General features: G+C 33.4%; 3 protein-coding genes across 3 annotated transcripts; 1 reads left to right on the top strand and 2 right to left on the bottom strand.

Moving 5' to 3' along the window:
• Positions 1-2,126: 2,126 nt before the first annotated feature.
• On the bottom strand, positions 2,127-3,278 carry LOC117916022 (histone H2A-like). The gene is made up of 2 exons (XM_034831824.1): positions 2,981-3,278; positions 2,127-2,550 (listed from the first exon to the last, which is right to left on the bottom strand). The coding sequence occupies exons 1-2, from the start codon at positions 3,188-3,190 to the stop codon at positions 2,311-2,313; spliced, it is 450 nt and encodes a 149-aa protein (XP_034687715.1). The 5' UTR covers positions 3,191-3,278; the 3' UTR covers positions 2,127-2,310.
• Positions 3,279-9,526: 6,248 nt separating this feature from the next.
• On the top strand, positions 9,527-14,305 carry LOC117916026 (actin-depolymerizing factor 2). The gene is made up of 3 exons (XM_034831827.1): positions 9,527-9,633; positions 13,389-13,654; positions 13,732-14,305. The coding sequence occupies exons 1-3, from the start codon at positions 9,631-9,633 to the stop codon at positions 13,880-13,882; spliced, it is 420 nt and encodes a 139-aa protein (XP_034687718.1). The 5' UTR covers positions 9,527-9,630; the 3' UTR covers positions 13,883-14,305.
• A 1,729-nt stretch (positions 14,306-16,034) lies between these two features.
• LOC117916019 (putative pentatricopeptide repeat-containing protein At5g59900) lies at positions 16,035-19,313 on the bottom strand. Its single transcript, XM_034831821.1, has one exon. The coding sequence runs from the start codon at positions 19,181-19,183 to the stop codon at positions 16,481-16,483; it is 2,703 nt and encodes a 900-aa protein (XP_034687712.1). The 5' UTR covers positions 19,184-19,313; the 3' UTR covers positions 16,035-16,480.
• Positions 19,314-20,510: the final 1,197 nt, after the last annotated feature.

Genomic DNA, 20,510 nt, shown 5'->3' with positions numbered 1-20,510 from the left:
ATTAGTTTCAACGGCCAGAAATCTGAAAATTTGCCTGTCTTTCCTCAAGTTGGTGCCTTCTTTTGATTCAGTTGCAACAATCAGCATGGAATCATGTAGGCAAATATTTTAACGGTATATCACTATTAGGCACTGGTTTATAGAGGCATTCAATTATGGTGGAAATCATATCATTGCTTTTACAACTAATAAAGAGGTGGACATAATGGTGTGGATATATTCGCTGTGTCTAAATTAAAATATTAGCCCTTATAAGAGTCACATGGAGAGATGCTCTCATTAATTATGTTTAATGCATTAAGACTCAATTTTGGTGATGACATAATTTCCACCATTCCCTCCACGTGTATTCCATGCTGGCATATTGGACAATCTCACACACTATCTCCGTAACAAGTCACTCTTCGAATAAAGATGTTAACAAATAATCGTTCATAAATGTAAAACGGACAATACTTATTATTTTTATAACGAAATTCTTTTATTAAAAATATGGTCGATGTTTTCTGATCATTATGATTAGTTGGATAATAAACTATATAAATAGTGATGGGATTACTTATTTGCAAAGGCCTATAAAATGGATAAAATTGCTTAATACTAACGTTATAATAAAAAATTCTTTTCCTTCAAAATGTAATTGATGTTTTTTCATTTTCCACCGTTGCATCATGATTAATTTGACGAGTGATAATATGGTGGGATTACTTATTAAAAAGACTTATAAAACATATAAAATCACTTAGAATAGACAATATTATTATCATTATAATAATATTGAAAAGACTTATAAAACATATAAAATCACTTAGAATAGACAAATATTATTATCATTATAATAAAAATATTTTTCATTAGAAATGTAATCGATACTTTCCCATCATTGTATCATGATGGGACTGATAACTATTGGGGTTGTTCTTACCGTAGAATTTTCCCTTATCAAAAGGATAAAATTCTTTGATTATAATACCTTAAGGATGTGTTTGATTCTCAAAAAATACTAATAAAAAAATGATTTTTTCATATTTATTTGTCTTATAAAAAATATTAAAAAAAATCAAATATAATTAAAATATTATGTATATTTAAATTATTTAATTTTTATATTAATAAGTTAAAATAAATAAGATGAATTTGAAATAATAAATAAAAATAATTTATCGACTTTTAATCTATATTTTATTTTTTATATTTTCTTTCTCTTATATTTTTCTTTAAATTTTTCGAGAACCAAATATAACCTAAGTGTTTTAATTAAATCATAGTTAATTTGATCTATATCCCATACCCTTATCCATGATCACAGGAAACAATTAGATCGAACAAAGACTATTTGAGGAGTCATCAAAGAGCTATTCAATATACACTGAATTCTCCAAGAAACGAACCCGTGTCATCAAGTGCGTTCTCGTTTTGCCTTCAATAATTTGCAGATTGTAGCAAGCATTTCCTATTAATTCCCGTGTCTATCTCGTCTCTCATCAAGAGTAAAGACTACAATCAAAATTCTTATTTTTAACATTTGTATGAACTTTCGGTTTTTCTTAGATTAGTCTTGTTCTTGTTTTTCTTATAATTATCCTCCTACTTCCCATATGAAGTCCATGCCTAACATCTTGTTTACTGGTGTGAATAGTTGGCAATTTTATTTTCAAACAAGCATGCATGTTCAAATTCCTATATTTTGGCTCCAAAGTTCAAGCCACACAATTCAAAATCTTGCAACAGTGAAAAGCCGCTCTCTATATAGACCCAAGTTCAACACCTCTCCCAGGATCATAAACTTTAATTTCCCTCCAGCTTCCGCCATTGGCAAAATGCCCAGAAAAAACATGCGACAGTCTTAAGAGGCCCATGCCCAAAAATATCCTGAAAAACTCATAATACTTTTTGAAAAAGGTTGAAGGAATATTGAATCAAACATGTGGGAACGGGAATTGCTTGTGAAAGAAAAAGCTTCCTGCCTCCCACATAAGACCAACTTGCAAAAGCACAGAATAAAATTCAGAAGCCTACTACCATCTCTTCCACTCATAAAGCACACTCGTCTCACAAACCAATCTCCCCATGACAACACTCACCATACGAAAAGATAATGGCGTCAAAGAGAAGGGTCTTGAAGCTTTTGGGCAAAACTAGGGGTTTCATCCATTGATTCAAAGAGAAAATCCTAAAAGAAATAACATTAAGAGTTTCAAGAAGTACAATGTTTTCAATTCCTGACTCCTCCCTAAACATGAACAAAAGAAAGAAGAGGACTTCTAAACCCACATTACATACAAATGGAAAAGGGCGTAGCTGCAATGGTTAAGCCTTCTTGGGAGACTTGGTGGCCTTGGAAGGTGACTTGGGCTCTTTCGTGGCCTTGTCTGTCTTCTTTGGCAAGAGTACTGGGTTGATGTTGGGGAGAACGCCTCCATGAGCAATGGTCACTCCAGAGAGCAGCTTTCCTAATTCCTCGTCGTTTCTTACTGCCAATAGAACGTGCCTTGGAATGATCCTGTTCTTCTTATTGTCCCGAGCTGCATTTCCAGCCAACTCTAGCACCTGTTTTCATTCATCCCAGTAAGCATTAACACCGAATGAGCTCAGATTGGATAAAATAAAGTAGTAAAAATAGCTGAAAATTCAGTCCACTTTTTCTCAACTATGAAAAGATTTTGTTCTTGTTTGGTTGCTGAGAAAATCCTTCTTGTTTTTTGGATTTAGAAAGCAATAAAAAGCTTGGCTCAGCCCAGCCAGCTAAAGTCACTACGCTGGGATCTACCGAGCTCAGTGCCTTGCCATCCGGGTCGCGAATAGCAGAAAATCTATGTTCCAAAATTAAATTCTTCAACGAATTCAATCCACCAACCAAAAAAAACAGGTTTCTTCAAACGAAACCCTAACCACAGACCAAAGCAAGAAAGGTCCAAACCAAAACCCTAAACACAGATCTGAACATAAAAACTGAAAAAAGAGTAAGATAGAGTAATACTTCTGCGGCCAGGTACTCAAGCACGGCAGCCAAGTACACTGGAGCACCAGTCCCTACACGCTGGGAGTACCGGCCCTTCTTCAGGTAACGACCAATCCTTCCGACCGGGAACTGCAAACCGGCCTTAACGGACCGAGACACTGGCTTCTTCTTGGGACCACCACCCTTCCTTCCACCGGCCCCCTTCTTAACTTTTCCGGTAGACTCCATTTCTCACAGTTGCAGACTTCGCCGGCGGGGATGAGCGTGATCGGGAATAATGGATCTGAAGTTATCGGAGAAAACGGTCTGAATGGCTGAGGACGTGATGGCACATTTTTTTATAGTAGTCTTGGCCGCACCTGGTTTGACGAACCATTGACGGAAGTCGTTGGATTTAATTTAATCGACGGTTGAGGATGACTCAAACCGCGATCCTTGTACTTCAAAATGGACCAATGACGAGCGAGTATGAATTTAAATTATGACCCTTTCTTAAACAGCGGGCGCCACAGCTTTAACCTTTTTCCCGCTTCTATTTCACCACCTCCTATCACTTCTTTTCTTTTTTCCTTTTTTTTTTTTTAATGGAGTAAGTCAATTTTTCAATTGAGTTGATTATGATTTTACATATATAGTTATATCATATACAAATTACAAAAAATAAATAAATTTCTTAAAATCAATAAACTAATTCACAAATGATATTTATAGAATTTCCTAAGAATATGAAAATTAAATATTTACAAAAATTCCTAAGAATATAAAGAGTAAAATACTAAAATTAGACAACTTTATCCTTGTTATGCCACCTCTCAATGTGGTGGTGCATTAGTGATACCAATTGTAGCTCAAACATGTGGAAAAAGACCTTATCAAAATGGAAGTTTGGTGAGGGTACCCACAAGTTGATTTGACAAAAACATATGTAAAACTTGAGGCTAATTGCTTTAAACCTTATCATGAAAATAAATTGCAATGTGTTTCATATAAAAGGAAAATATGAGACTATTAAAATGATAAGTAATTTCAATGTCAACACAATAAATAACTTATTAAAATTGCAAGGAAATCTCAAGTTCTTGAAGAAAAATATTTAATCCAAAATAGTAAGGATGATAATAGAGCGAGTTTTTTTAGGTACCTCTACCTTACCTCTGATTAGACAAGTTTGACATAAAAATAAGCGAGTATAAGGTAGGATAGGGATGTGTATGAGAATTTTTTTAAAGATTGGAACATGTTCGAATGTAACTTTGTCCTGTCCTAATTATATAAAATGTTAAATAAATATTATTTCTATTGATTTTTTTATTTTTCAACTTTTTAAACATATGCAAAATATCATTTTTTGTAAAAATAAATTATAAATATTTATAATATTTATATTTTAAACATTCATATTATGTTTAATAAAATTTAAAAAATTAAATGAGACAAGACAAGGTGGGTATGAGAATTTCCTCCACCCACCCTATTTAATTTCTTTTTTTGGAGTGGGGAAGGGAATTAATATAAATAAATGGGATATGATGAGTATAAGGATGCCCCATCCTGAACCATTCTCGTTGTCATCTCAATACAATAACTTGGAAATAGTGGAAGCAATGACTCAATACTTAGTCCTTTGGATGATTGAGCTATAGACCACTACTTCTTGGAACTCTATGAGATGGGATTGGGTCCGAGAAATATTATATATGCACTTGTAGAAGCATGATCATAAGAATTGTTGGGCAACCCTATATTGGATAAGGCATGAAGAGACAAAAAAGGGCTTCATGAAAGAAGAAGCCCATGATCAACCATATCGTGCAAATGGTGAAGTATCCACTTAACAACAATCCAATGTCCCATGGTCGGTTTTATGCATAAATTGTGAGAACTTAATAATAATAAAGGCAATATTGAGTAAGAGAAAGATGATGTAAGCCCTCAACAACTTGTCTATACTTGGTAACATTCATGAAAGATGAGTTATCATTAGGAGAAATAACTTGATTCACTGGAAAAGGGGTATAAACTTCCTTAGCTTGAAACAACTTTGTCTTGTGTAAAATACTATGGATATATATATATTTTTTTTAAAAAAAGTAAATTTCAACACCAAGAAAATACAAAAAAAAAAGGTCTTAATATCTTTGATAGAAAATCGACTAGTAAATTGTTGAACAAACTTGCTAAGAACTTGAGCTATATGACCTATCAGAACAGTATCATTTGCATAAACAAGAAAGTAAAGGATAAAAACACCATTATAGATGAAAAAAGTTGTATCAAGTTGAAAGATAACAAAACTTGTGGAAAAAACACATTATTTCCATACCAAGCTCATAGGGCTTTTTTCAACTTATACACATGATTGGAATTAACGAAACCTAACAATTAAGTCATAAACACATTTCCCTTCAAGTGGTTATAAAGGAAGACATTGTTGACATTAACTTGATGAAAAAGTTAATCGCATGAGGGCGTTATACCTAATATAAATCTAATTATGGTTGGATTTATGATGATGCTAAAAGCATCATGATTATCAATACCAGGTCATTGATGAAAGCCTTTGGACAAATGTCTCTCCTTGGACTAATCAATGGCCTTGTAAGGAGTCTTTTTTTATATGAAAACCCCATTTGCAACCTATCCCTATTATTTACATGTATTTTTCACATCTCAAATAATAATAATAATAATAACAACAACAACAATGAGGTGGTATAGGAACAATTTATTTTAAGTTTTAAATTTCTAAACATATCTAAAATATAAATTTATAAATTTTTATTATTTATTTTTTTGAGAAGTAGTTTTATTTATCTTATATGCATCAACAAAGAGTAAATGAAAAAAAAAATTTATTTAATTGTATATAAATCAAGGTAGAGTGGAACAAAGTAATACTTGAACCTAACCCATGTAAAAAAATAAAAACACACATACACATACACACAAACTTGGCCTTAATTCGTTTATCATTATCCCGAACTTATCCTATTAGAGGTGGATTGGGACCCAAAAAAAATATCCACTTTAATGTCATCCTCCACTTGTGCATCACCCTCCATTAAGTAAGTATTTCTAGCACACCATAAAAAAGCAATAAAAAACTCACAAGTAAGCCCCTCGTATTTACATCTTCTTCCATAAAATCAACACTTCACACTCAATGTAAAGCAATGTTATGCGAAATCAAATTAGTATAGACAAGAGGGTAAATGGTGCAAGATCAATGTGGAGAAAAGGGAGAAGAGTGCAGGAGAATGAGAAAGAAAGAAGGGAGTGAGATTTTAGGGCTTCTTATGTTATTTTTTATTTTATTTTTGTTGTTTTGTGGTGTCAAGTGATATATGTTCATTTAGCAAGGAGAGTCACATGTGACATATTTAATTGGCAACAAGGGTGATTTTCATAGAACCTAAACATACATTGCTAAAAGTACATAAAATACTAAATATCTTAGGACAATATGATATGTCCTCAAATATTAACGTATGAGTTCTCATTTTACATATATATTTTTTTTAGTATGCTAAAATATACCTTCCCATTGTAAATCCAACTCACAAGAGTACTCATGGTTACAAACCATTCTTTCATTTATATTTTAATATCTACTAATTTTTTATTTTTTATTTTTTTATGAAAGAAAAAAATGGAATGGATTATGAAATAAAAATGAGAAAAAAAGATGGTTTGGTGTAACGAGTCATTGAAGAAAAAAAAAGTAGGGAAGAGAATAAGTAGAAAAAAAAGTCATTATGTTTTATTTTTTATTTTCAGATTTTTAATATGATAAGGGTTAGCACAATATTTTAAAAATACACATTTTTTTGTAATATTAAATTTTTTTGAAGAAATTTAATATATTGAAAAAAAACATATAATTTTCCATTGGATAGTTATATTGAATAACCAATTTTATTAAAAGCTTAAACTTGTATGATTTGAACTCAATATGTATAATACTCCTTAACACATTTTCTCACTACCCCTATACTCGCACATGGGGAGATATCATGGGATTGTAAATTAGGGGGAAACAAACAACAAATTGCCAAAAGGTCATTCGAACCTTGCTAAACCAAACTTCAATATCATATTGAACAATCAATTTTCTTAAAAATTTAAGTTTGCAGGATTTAGACTTAATATGCGTATCATGTTCCTTAACAAGTTAAATGTGTACAAATTGGATTTGAAAAACGAGGTAAGATTATTTATTTATTAATTTTTACTTTCCAAGTCTAGTCCAAAAATTGTCTTTCAAATGAACCAATTTTGTTCCTATGCAACTTGTTAGCCTAATAAAAGTTCTAAGCGCATTTTGATGATAATATAACAAGGTTAAGTATAATAACATATTTAAATCAAGTGAAGTTTCAAATTTCATTCTTAAAATCAAAATAAAGCTCAAGTACGTTTAGAAGATATTTAAATGTCATAAAGAAATAGATCATTGAAAATTCAAAATGTCTAATAATCAATATAAAATGAATCTTATTACTACAAATTTACGATAAAACTTTTTTCTATGCACTTTTTGATGTTTTTAAAAGTGACCTTAAGTTTTAAAAAATAAATGAATACGTAATTTACCTCATAACCTTAAACTTAATTATTTTAAAAAATGTTTCATAAAGGCTTTTAAGTGAAATGCTCAAGTTGCTAGAAGAATAAAAATTAAAACAAAAGAATTTTAACTATTTTTTTTGTACAATTGATTAAGAGTGTCTAGGAACCAATTCAACAATTAGGTTTTCCCAATTGAGGACCAATTAAGCTTGAACGAAAATTTCTCTTTCTTCCAATAATTATTATTTGGTTGATTGAAGCCCAATCGAGTCTTAAAAACATCAATGGCTACCTGCAAAGTATTAAATGCCTCAACAATTACCCAATCGGAACTTAATCGATGAAGGCTTTTGCTCAATTTTTAGTCAGGATGACAACAGGGCAGGCTTAGGACAGGTCACCCTCATCCCATTTATTTATATCTATTCTCATCTCCGCCAAAATAAAAATTAAATTGGGTAGGACGAGTATCGTCCTATCTAGTTTAAATTTTTTCAACTTTTTCAATTTTTTGATTTTTAATTTTTAAAATTCTATTATAAATAAATATAGTTTATAAATAAAAAAATATTATAAATATTATAATTGTTTTTTATGAAAAAAAAATAATATTTTATTTATGCTTAAAAAGTTGAAAAATGAAAAAGAAATAAATAAATAAACTAAACTAATTTTTATTTAAAATTATATATAATCGGGGACAAGGTGAAACAAAGTCATACCCAAACTTGCTCTGAACCCGACTCAGATTATTAAAAACTTTTCAATTATGAGCGATTTATAGATAGTACACATCCCCTTGTCATTCCTAGTTTTTGGGGCCAAAATGTTTTTCCATAAATTAGAGAGTTCATTTGCATTTATTAAACAAAAAAGAACACTTGCATTAAATTATTTTTCATTTACTCTCTCCAAAGTTTATCCATTCAAGTGCATTAAATCTTTCACTAGCAAATTTTTTAGTCCACCCATTTGATATCATTCTAATTACTTATTTTGTATTGCCTTGTACTATGATAGAGTGTATTAAAATCTCTCATCTTTATTCAAATTTGGGGCTTTGAAACTTCAAGTTGGTGAAGATGAAATTTAGTGCATATATAGAGCCATTAATTCAAATTCATATGGTTGAAAGCTTAGTTTGGAGCCTTGATTAGTGGAATCCTCACTCTATAAATAGATCAAGAAGAATGGATATATGTAATATAACCGAATTCTCGGTTTATTCTTTATTTATGTGTTTCAATAATTGCTTGTTTATTATTTTATTCACTCAATTTCATAAAGTTTTTAATCACACAATTCATCTCCCACTTCAGTGTTATTGTTAATTAACTATCCTTATTTCATACAACTAATATTCTAAGTTTGTATAAATTATATATTCAAACTCGACTATCTAATCATCATAATCACCTTAATGCAAGTCTATTTTATGAGATGACCCATGAATTAAATTTGATCTCACCCAAATTCAACATCCACTACATCATCATTCAATCATAGTTCTTATAAATTTTTGTAACACTCTATAATTAGTTAATTACTTTATATTAAGCTAAATATCACAATTTTGTTATATTATGTCCTTTTGAAATAAATATTTTATTTTTATCCCCTAATGCATATAATAATTTATAAAAATATTAAACAATTATTAGAAAAGTTTTAATGACATTTGCCCCTTTTATTATTTATTAATATTATCATGAAATTTTTAATCATTAATATTTTATTAATATTTCAATGGCACTTGTTGCCGCATCGGGTGCATGACCACCACAAGTGTGCAAACCCGAGACTCAACACGTAGGACGCGTGTCAACTACGATTGGATGGCCCTACCTTCCATTGTCGCCACGCTTGATTATTAACACGTGGTGACCGCCTAATGGCTAGGGCCAATTTATACGGAGAAAGACGATTCCTCTATTCTCTGAGACATCTCTCCCCAATACGCGCAGTCTCTATTTTATTATTTCATCAATATATATAGAGATAAATATATTCAGATATTTCCCTTATATCATCTGCCCTAGATTTTCTCTTTGCCATTTCTGTGAACCCCCTCGATCATCTCCGATCGTTTCCTAGAAACCATGGTGAGTTCTTAGGTTTTGACCGTACGACTTCTCTTTGTCAGGTTTTATTTTGATGGATTGTTTTTCATGATTTATTAGATTTTCATTGAATTGTATCTATTTCTGGTCTTTGGTATGTGATCTGTGACTCTGAGGATATATTTACTTTACTCTTTCTTCTTGGTTATTTTCCGATGTCGATTCGCCCTAATTGCGGATGGTGGATCTCTGAGTATCTGTTGTGATGGTGACTAACATTTGGATGATCTTTTGATTTGTTAGACTGAGTTTAAGGGTTGGCTCTCCGTTTGGTTGCTGAGAAAATGGAAAAAAAAATTGTAAAGTTTTAGTGTTTCTGTTTGAGAAACTCACCATTGACTAAGCCTAATATTTGGATTAGGCGGAGTACTTTTTCCTACATTTTCTTGGCAACCAAAAGGGAGATCAGTGATGAGCGAGCAAGGGCTCTGCCATTACTGTCTTGCTTTTCAGATTCAGATTGGTCCATTATTTGTCTTTAGATTTTTAGTTTTTTGTTTATTTATAAGAGATTTGAATGGTGTAAGATGAATAATAATCAAATTTGGTTACTTTGATTGTCTTTGTGGTGGATAGGAATGGCAACGGGGCGGGTTCAGGACGGGTCGCCCCCATCCCAATCCCGCCCTGTTTATTAAACACAATTCCCATTCCCGTCCCGCTTAAAAAATTATACGGGGCGGGGCGGGTATGGGAAATTCCCAAACCCCCCCCGCCCCGCCCGTTTAGCTTTTTTTTTTTATTTAATTTTTTTAATTACATTAAAATAAATATATTTTATAAATAATAAAATTATTATATTTTTATAACTTATTTTATTAAATTTTTTATTATTATCTATATATTAAAAATAGTAAAATAAAATTTTAAATTAAATTAATTTTATATGTAAACGGGGCGGGGCGGGTACCCGAAAAAACCCACCCCGTTGCCATCCCTACACTGGTGGATGAGCTTATGCAAGTCTGATTTTTTGTATTAGTTGATGGGATTTGTGTTCCATTGGGATTTCATTTGATTTTTAGCCCTGATTTACTCTTTTAAGGGGGGCCGCTTTGTTGCTCTATGTGATACAAAACTAGTCATTCAGCGTTTGATTGCTGGAAAAATACAGGAATATTAAAGAAATAAGAATATTGAATTTTAAGATTTTTAATTGTTTGGGGAATGTGGGAAAAACATGCCTAGTATGCTTCATGTTTTATATGTTGTACTCGTAATAAGATATGTATTATTTACAACCAGACTTCATGGTTGGACACAGGCAAAATAGATTTGCCAAAATGTTTTGAGAGTGATTTTATATACATTTTTAAGGCATTCAAGGAATGTGAGTGTATCTTCTTCAGTTGCTGCCACAAATTTCTGTGAATGAGTACAGATGGTTGTTTAAGGTATTGTCATATTATATTTGCAATATAATTTCCACTTTTCAACTAAGTAATTTAGTGTAGAGTCACTTGGGATATCTGTCCTTTTGCTATGTTTTGCTTTTATTCATCAACTTTCATTCCTTTGCCATTATTTTTGGTTGGGCCTGCTGCATGCTGGCTTTGGATGACAGTATTAGTCTCTCTCAGCTTCCTTATGATTTCAGGTATAAGATGTAGGCAAGGAAGAATTTAGCTTGCTGCTATTTGTTTTGACAATCTATTTTAGCTACTTATACTTAGTCTACACTCTTGTTGCTTCTGAAAGAAGAAATATTTCTACTTTATTAGTTATTGGTGTTTTTACATTTGACCTAGTTTTTCAATGAAGAGAATGCATCATCTCAAATGTATCGATTCTAATTTATTTATCTATTTTCTTCCTAATTCTTGTTGGTGGTTTGACTTTATCATGAACAAACTTAATGGTCTACCACATACTTGGTGGTTCATGACCAGATCAGTCTGCTTACTCGTGCTTATATGTGGGCCTATGGCCCCATATATCCAGATATGCTCTTTGGTACACTGAAATCCACTTTATTTATGCATTGTTAACTCTTAGGGGGAGGTACTACCATATGACACCATGTTCTAAAAAAATGATGGGGACAAATAATGACAAAAGTTGTATTCTCAAGCCAAAAAGGAAAGCCAGGAGTTATGGATTGTACGAAAACTCTTGAAAGTATTACTTCATATGGTTTAATTAGGAGAAGAAAAAAATTTAGCTTTGACCAAACTTTTCTCTCATTTTTCTTTTTTTTTTTGGGTACATGTGTTTAGGGATTTGGGTTTATAGTGCTTTGATGAGGGGTGTCCTTATCTTTTCAATTCCTAGCAAAACCAGTATCCAAACTGTTCTTGGGGTTTGTTGTCTTTAGTTAAATTTTCTATCTCCTTTCTGTCCTTCAAAACTATAAAAAAAATAGGACTTTTTTAAATAGCATGTAAATCACAGTTGATTTTGGGTAAAATTGAGTCTGAGCCAGGGAATATAAAGGTTCTTATCTTTTAGGAGATATAATCCTTCTTGGTCATTATAACTCATTGCTGGCAACGTGTAACTGAGTTTGAAATTAATGTAAAACAAAATTACTAAGAATTTCATGTTCTTCATTCTAATTCCTGGAGTTTCACATCAAAAGAACCTTCCGTCAGTTCCCCTCTTCTGCAAAAGTGCAAAATGCCTGTTTTGAGTAACATGTTCTTCAGTTCAATTTCAGGAGGTGCACATTGAAATAATCATCCATCAATTTCCCTTTTCTGCAAACGTGCAAAAATGCATGGTCTGTTTTGACTGGGTTGCCTGTTGTCCCTGTCATCTTGATTGTGTAGGATTTAAGTTGGACTCTTTGTAGTTGTTGATCCATTCCTTAGTCAATTGGGTTTTAAAACATTGACCTGATGCAAGCATACTTGTAGACTGTATAGCATATTATGCATAGTGTTTTTCATTGCGTTTGAGCTTATTTGAAATTAAAAAAAATGCCCTAACTTTAATGACCTTTTGAAAAATATTATATAAATTAATTCATATGCAATGTAAAGGACAGTGGATGTGTAGGAACTCCACAAATTATTTCATTCTCGTTACATTTTATTAAGAAATTGGGCAAGTTCTAACAAGAGCAAATAGTTGGTTATACAGTAACATGATAATTTCCAAGATGGTATTTTCTTTTCTTTTCTTTTTTAATGGGAAAATGGAAAAACATGTATTAAAAGTGCCTAAAGGAGGTATTTTTATGGTATTTATCGAAATAATTGAGGGCCGGTGCCCTAGAGCCATTCATTGCGTGTCTATATTAAAGGGGGGTTTGACATTTGGGTTTGAAAGATTTCACTACTTGGACTGAGGATCTTTGCATAAAGATCCTGTGAAAAACACCCACACCAAATTCACCTCAGAATTAACCTTTTGTACTGGTGTTTCATGCACGTGCATGCAAGTATTGGTGGGAGGAGAGTAATTAGTGAGGATTCAGCTCTGATCTATTTCTTATGAGCCATAATACATGCTTCATAGTGCAAATGATACCACAAATGAAGAAACATTGCCTATAAATCAACCTTTGGATTCCTCCTTGCTGAATAAGTATTTTGGGGTAAATTTTGATATATATTAAAAATAAAAAATAAAAAACCTGAGGTAAGTCAGTTTTATCTGGAATTGGTTAGCAGATTTGTGTTACTTTTAGAAACCTTTGGGGGGTCATAGTTTGCGCCAGTTCTGTGGGTTCAAAGAAATTTCTCTGTTTTTAGTATCATCTTTAATACATATTTTCATTTTTGTCCTATGCATAGGCTAATGCGGCGTCAGGTATGGCTGTGCATGATGACTGCAAACTAAAGTTTTTGGAGTTGAAGGCAAAAAGAACTTACCGCTTCATCGTGTATAAAATTGAGGAGAAGCAAAAGCAGGTTGTTGTGGAAAAGGTTGGTGAGCCAGCTCAAAGCTACGAGGACTTTACAGCAAGCCTTCCTGCTGATGAGTGCCGATATGCTGTTTATGATTTTGACTTTGTGACAGAAGAGAATTGCCAGAAGAGCAAGATCTTTTTCATTGCATGGTAAAAGTATTTCACTCTTCTTATAAGCTCTGTAATCTAATTACTGTTGTTTATGTGTTATTTTACTGCTTATAAAGGTCGCCTGATACATCGAGGGTGAGAAGCAAGATGATTTATGCAAGCTCCAAGGACAGGTTCAAGAGAGAACTAGATGGTATCCAAGTAGAGCTGCAAGCAACTGATCCAACTGAGATGGGTCTTGATGTTATTAGAAGCCGTGCCAGCTAAATACAAGTCTCCTATGCTGCAACAGGGAGTTCCTCCATTCTCTCTGCTTTACTTTTAAGTGAGATGTTAATAGTTTGTGGGGGCAGTGAAGCTGACTGAACTATGATATTGGTTTGTTGTCCAAGTTACCTTACAGTATTTTCTTCATCTAGAACAATTCACTGTTTTCATTTATATTTTATAATTTGGCTGTGTGGAAAATTATGGGTGTCTGCTTAAGGATATGTCTACAAGTACATGTGTATCGTTGTCTGGGGATACACAATACCTTTTGGTTTTTGATGACTTTGAAAATGGATGTTTTTGACCATTTTGAGCCCTGCTGTGTTTACAAAAAAGGCAGACTACCATACTTCCGGAGCTAATTTGGTTGGTGTGGTATTCACTTAATTAGAAATGATATAAATTGGGTGGTTTAAGGCATTTACATGCTTTTCGGTTATGTTGTTTAAATTATATTCCTTTTTGTTCTTCATGAAAGCTCGCCTCTTTCCTATGAAATAAGCCAATTAGAAATATATTGTTGTAGATGTGGAATTTCTGGTTTTGTGATGGGAAATCTGTAGGCAGCCATTTCTTCTCTAGCTTTCAATTCATAAGAATATGGTGGAAGTGAAAGTGGAAGATGTTTTATTCAGCATGGTAGCTAGGCCTTGCCATACTCTATATAATGTGCAGGAAGAAACTCTGCCAATTGAGTTGGAATGGTTAACTGGTGGTCCATTTCCCTTATTTGGACAAATGACCGTACTTTTTTAAGATTTCAAATATGATAATATTTTGGACAAAAATGTTTGAATAGTTTTCTTATCCGTATCTGTGGCCATCTTCAGAGAATGAAAATATGAAATCTATTTTTATTTTTTGTTCATTATTTATTGTATTGGATGGCTTGTTACAAATGAGAATGAGAGAATATATCTATGTTGCCGAATACAGGTTGTGCTTTGGCTCTGTCGGCTGCATTCAGCCTGCTTAAGCAGTTTTTAGCTACTTTTCTTGAGCTCTTTGCTCCAGTCATTTTCTGGACTCATTAAGGTGGCAGTAAAGTAAATGGTGAGCCACGGCTGCATTCAGCTTGCTTAAGCAATTTTTAGCAACCTTTCTTGAGCTCTTTGCTCCAAGTTATTTTCTGGACTCATTAAGGTGGCAGTAAATTAAATGGTGAGCCAATATCCTATCTCCAACTTGGGTGTTCTGTCCAGTACTGGGTTTTCAAAGCACCATATATGATTTCTTTACTCTCAGTTCCTTTGTCTGCCAAACAATATTATCTCAGAAGAAACTAGAGATCAAGTTCACCAGCATTTGAGAAAATAAAATTTTCATATATTTGACCCACAATCAACTGCAATAAGGGAATCATCACAGTATGAAATCAACAAAGAATGCAACTATTTTTTTTTTTTTTCTGAAATGAGCTGGTTCCACCCCAAAACTCTCAAGGCTTCTCCATCACTCCGACGCGAACCACACTCTAACTTCAGTTAAATATCCTGACAAATATAAACTTACGTTAGGTACTATTTAAGTAAAAAAGTAAACCAAAAACAACAAACAGAAAACAAGTTCCCCTAAATAAAAATCATAGACAAGTTGAAGATGAATTCTATCATCTCTCCAACTTTTTCCAAGCACCTTGCCATGCGAATTTAGTAATATGGACCATTAAAAACATGTTCTTTTAACGGTTGTCATGGGGTTGACGTGTGCAAAGTTTGAATGAATCAGGTGCATTGGTTATAAAAATATCAACCCAAATGTTAAAACCAAGGCAAGTTGAAAGGGCAAACAACCAATTAAATAGACCCAAAGCCACATATTTTTGCTAATTGCTTATTAACTATATTTTTATCATTTTAAAAATATTATTTTATTTATTCAGAGATTCGCCTCTAAGTTTTTGATTGATAATTTGTAGACATCAGTGGAAATCCACTCGTTTGCTGGTTTGGCGTGAGTTGAGAATTTCCATCCTGACCTCAAAGTGAGTTTGACACAAATCAGATACATTGATTAATGGATTTTGCGTCAACCTTCTAACCCACCCAACCTGTCCACTCCCCATGTTGTACCCTAAACATGGAGTACAAGGGAATAAAAGGGAAAATCTACAAATGACACCGAGACAATTAACTAAAGAATCAGAGTGAACAACTCAACAAAAAGCACCAGTTTAATTTGCAAGAAAAACTATCATTACAACACTATCAAAATAAAAGATCTATGTACAACCAATTTACAGCTCCAATTGGGAGATTTAAATGTCAACTGTCAATTGCTAATCAACCACGAGTTTCTTCTCAGCTTGAGGGTTGGTCATTTTTCAGAACCAACACATTACATTCCTCCTTCCCATCCTACTTTACAAGGTTGAATTAGAGTACAGAACAAAATGTCCAGTTACCCCTCAACTAGCAATAGAGATGGTTAGACCTAGTGGCCAAGCCCATGATAAAAATTACAACTTGGAAACATCCTGGTTCTTGCCCAGAGTCAGACAGAGTCCTCACTGAGATTAACCACAACCTGAAGCATATGGAAACATTGTTTCAGTGCCTATTCACCACATAGGATGCAGTCATCTTTTGAGCATAACTAATCAGCAGTGGATGAGACCGAACTCATCAAACAAGTTCCATGAATGAGGGAATTGTATGTAGCCCGATTTGGCTTTACACCCCTTCGCATCATGTCATCACGCAATTCAAAAGCCTTGGTGAGTTCTCCAGTAACACAGCAGCCATATATCAAAAAATTATATGCTACTGTATCCGGATTCACACCCCTGTTCAACATGGACTCCCAAAGCTTAATAGCTTCCTTTAAATCACCCCTTCTACAGTACTCAAATATAATTGTAGAATAACTTATACAATCAGGGGAAATGCCACTATCTATCATATTAACAAGAACTTCTGCAGCCTCCTGAATCCTACCCAACTTGCAGAAACCCCGAATAAGTATATTATATGTGACAGTGTTGGCTAAAAACCCTTCAAGCAAAACATCATGCAGCTGTATAGCTTTCTCTATATTTCCTTCACTGGTGAGGTAATCAAGGAAACAAGCATACGTATTCTGATTTGGGAGTGAGTTACTAGCCAGCATTTCCCTACAAAGAAGCTCAGCTTTATCCATAAGTCCTATCTTACACAAGCCATTTATCAAGGCAGTGTATGTCACAACATTTGGAAGGCATCCTTCACTGACCATTATATCCCAGAGCCCAAATGCCATCTTAAGATTTCCTGCTTTAGCATTGGCATCGATCATAGTTGTGTATAATACATTATCAGGCCTCAATCCTTGATCGTGCATCTGCTTCAAAAGATCAATTATGCTTCTTCTGTCCTGTTGTCTCAAAATTCCATAAATAAGTACAGAATAACAAACAAGATCCATGGCCACACCTCTTCCCAACATCTCTCTGCAAGCATCCAATGCATCATCCAATCTTCCTTCTTTGCAATAACCATGAAGAAGTGCACTAAAACACATCTCGTTTAACTTCTGCTGTTCTCCTTGAAGATCATTCATGAATTCTCTGGCTTCAGACACTCTACCCGTAGAACAAAGTCCACTAATCAGAGGCCGATAGGTATATGTATCTGGTACAAGACCCTTCTCCACCATTTCATCAAGTAGTTCAAAAGCTCTCACAGTGTTACCTTCCTTACAGTGCCCTTCAATCAAAACATTATATGTTACTTCATTTGGAATGACATTCCATTCCACCATTTCACCAAATAACTTATTTGCTTCGGCCATTCTATTTGCACGGCAAAGACCTGAAATAAGTGCAGTAAAGGTGTAAGTGTTGGGTGAGATGCCCTTTCCAGTCATCTCATGGTAAAGCCGGAATGCATTATGCAATTCTCCTTCCTTGCAATACCCACTTATCAATGATGTATAGATTACCACATTTGGCTTCAATCCATTAGCAATCATCTCATCAAAAAGAGACTTTGCTGCACGCAACTTCCCCAACTTGCAATGCCCACTTATCAAAGAACTGTAGGGATAAACGGTTGCTTTTATCCCAACCTCAGTCATTTTACCAAGGAAATGGAGTGCTACATCTAAATTTCCCCTTTTGCAAAATGAATCAATTAAAATAGAATAGGTAACATCATTGGGAAACAAACCTTTATGACCCATATTATTAAAAAGTGACTCTGCTTCATCCAATTTCCCATCTTTACACATAGAATTAATCAATGCATTGTAAACAAACAAACTAGGAGCAACCCCAAATTTCTTGACCTTGTTAACTAAATCAAAAGCACTTCCAATATTTCCTTTCTTCCTCAATCCGTCAACAAGGTTGGACACAGCAGCCTCACTTGGAACAAATCCAAACTCAATCATTTCATTCATCATTTCTTCACCAGCCTCAAATTCTTCCACTTTGCATAACCCGAGAACCAATGTGCAATATGTACCCACGTCAGCCCTCAATCCCTTGTAACTCAACAAATTCTTAATCTCAACGGCCTCCCAAACTCTTTGGTTCTTGCATAGGCCTCGGATGAATACATTATACGTTGCAACACTCAACTCACACCCACTTGACTCCATCCGTCCAATCACTTCCCTAGCCCTAATAAAATCCTTCAATTCACACAAACTTCGCACCACCGCAGTATAAACATAAACATCAGGCCGAAGACCGGAGCTCACAATCTCATCAAACAAATGCAAAGCCATACGAAACTGCCTAATCCTAATCAACCCATTCAAAACTCCACTCAAGGTCCTAATTTGGGGCAAAATTCCACAATCCATCATGAGCCTGACGACCACAAGACCGTCTAATTCCCTTCTGTTCTGCACGTACGTTTGTATCAACAAATCAAATCCTAGGGTTGTTGAAAAATTGCATTTTCTATACGAATCCAGAAAAGACTCAAAAAGTCCCTCGGGATTCAGTCCGCGAACGAGGAGGGTTTGCAAGAGCGAAGACGCAGGCCAGTAGAGATTGGACTGAACCAAGGCGTGGATGAGGATGCAAAACGACGTCGTTGAGTGGTCGAAATTCTTATGCAATCCTAAGAAATTGAAGAATCTTAGGGCTAATCTTGAATCGTCAAGGGTTTGGATAAGTACCTTTTCAACATGGTGAGGCTTGAGCGTCTGGGATATGAAGCTGTTGTTTAATGCCACTCGCCAGCTCTGGTTTCCACGCACAATGTCTGTTAGACATGCCACGAATTGTGAGTCTGGGGAGGCACAAAAGGTTCTTTGTTTTCTGAGGAAATTAGGGTTTGTGAGGTGGGGACGGTGACGTGCGAACTTCATCAGGTGCCCCAATCTGAAGTAGGGTTTAGGCCATGGAAATAGCAGACATGGGAGCTCCGAAGCCCGAACGACACTGCGATTCGATGTCTGGCAATGTGCGTTTTGGGGTGCGCCTCTGAAGCCGAAACGGTGCGTTTTGAGCCACCCCTCGTATTCACGAGATTAAAAAGATCTGCTTGAATAACGAACCTTAAGTTCAAATGCTCTTCATTTTTTAATTTAAAAATTTTATTTCTTCATTTTCAATTAATAAAAGTGAAAAAATATTTTAGGTTTAAATGAAATAATTAAATATTTATTTTAAAATAAAATTACAGGCATTACAACTATAAAAAAAAAATATTGTTATTTTTTGTTCGATACAAATTTAACAAATATTTGAATAAATCATAAAGTAAAAATTGCAATCAAATAGAAATACATAAAATAAATATGTAGTTTATAATAAATAAAAATAAAACATTACTTAATTTTTTTGTCAAAATGATTTTAAAAAATAGAATTATGATTTTAATCATTTTCATCAACCCTTTGATAAAGGAGTTTAATTTCGTATAATTCTCCGTTTTTTTTATAAAAAAATCTTTTACATGAAATAACTAATAATAAAAAATTTGATCCAAAGAGAACAGGTTTTAATACATTATATTTGCTTTATTTTTGTTTGTATCTTTGTGTGTTGATAATTTTGGGTCAAAAGTAGTATTATGTTTTCGTAACTTAATTTCATTCCTCGAACTTTTGTCATTTCAAGTAGAATGTGATTGAAGATTGTTAAAAAATATGATAAGTGCTTTTAAGATAATGAAAGATATCAAATTTTACTCAATCAAGTTTTTAAGTTTTGTTATTTTGTTAAAATTTGAACTCGTAGTTTAATGGTGCAAAAATTTGTTTTTAAAACATTTAGATCAATTATTTATCCATCACACTAAAATGTAATAATTTATATTGTATCAAAAAATACACGATCTCATATGATTGATTATGATTTGATCACATCTATGAAATCTTCAATTTTTTCGAACAAATATGAACCGTTTTATGAAAATTAAAACCTTATTTGCACATAAGGGTTTAACGACTATGAGAGCTATGCAGTCTTCTATGAGCTTTTAAGATTTTTACATATTTTAGGGATGTTTGAATTAATAGAAGAATTTGTGAATTTTGACATATAATTGTTTTTTGAATAAGAAGATTCCTTTTAAATGTAGGCAATCCATTGTGGGTTGCATTTCTACTCTCATATTTATTATTTTATAGGTAAAACTCAAATTTATTATTGTATGAATTCCAAAAAAGGGTAAGATCAAATTGGTTTGAA

This window comes from Vitis riparia, chromosome 6 (assembly GCF_004353265.1).
Source record: "Vitis riparia cultivar Riparia Gloire de Montpellier isolate 1030 chromosome 6, EGFV_Vit.rip_1.0, whole genome shotgun sequence".
Taxonomy (NCBI): domain Eukaryota; kingdom Viridiplantae; phylum Streptophyta; class Magnoliopsida; order Vitales; family Vitaceae; genus Vitis; species Vitis riparia.
This window is presented reverse-complemented; position numbering and strand designations above follow the sequence as displayed.

Excerpts from the sequence above, each read along its gene's own strand:
- LOC117916022 (XM_034831824.1), bottom strand. The coding sequence starts at position 3,190 with ATGGAGTCTACCGGAAAAGTTAAGAAGGGGGCCGGTGGAAGGAAGGGT. Across the intron at positions 2,551-2,980 it reads TTGAGTACCTGGCCGCAGAA|GTGCTAGAGTTGGCTGGAAA; the intron begins GTATTACTCTAT and ends GAATGAAAACAG.
- LOC117916026 (XM_034831827.1), top strand. Across the intron at positions 13,655-13,731 it reads AAGATCTTTTTCATTGCATG|GTCGCCTGATACATCGAGGG; the intron begins GTAAAAGTATTT and ends CTGCTTATAAAG.
- LOC117916019 (XM_034831821.1), bottom strand. The coding sequence starts at position 19,183 with ATGAAGTTCGCACGTCACCGTCCCCACCTCACAAACCCTAATTTCCTC.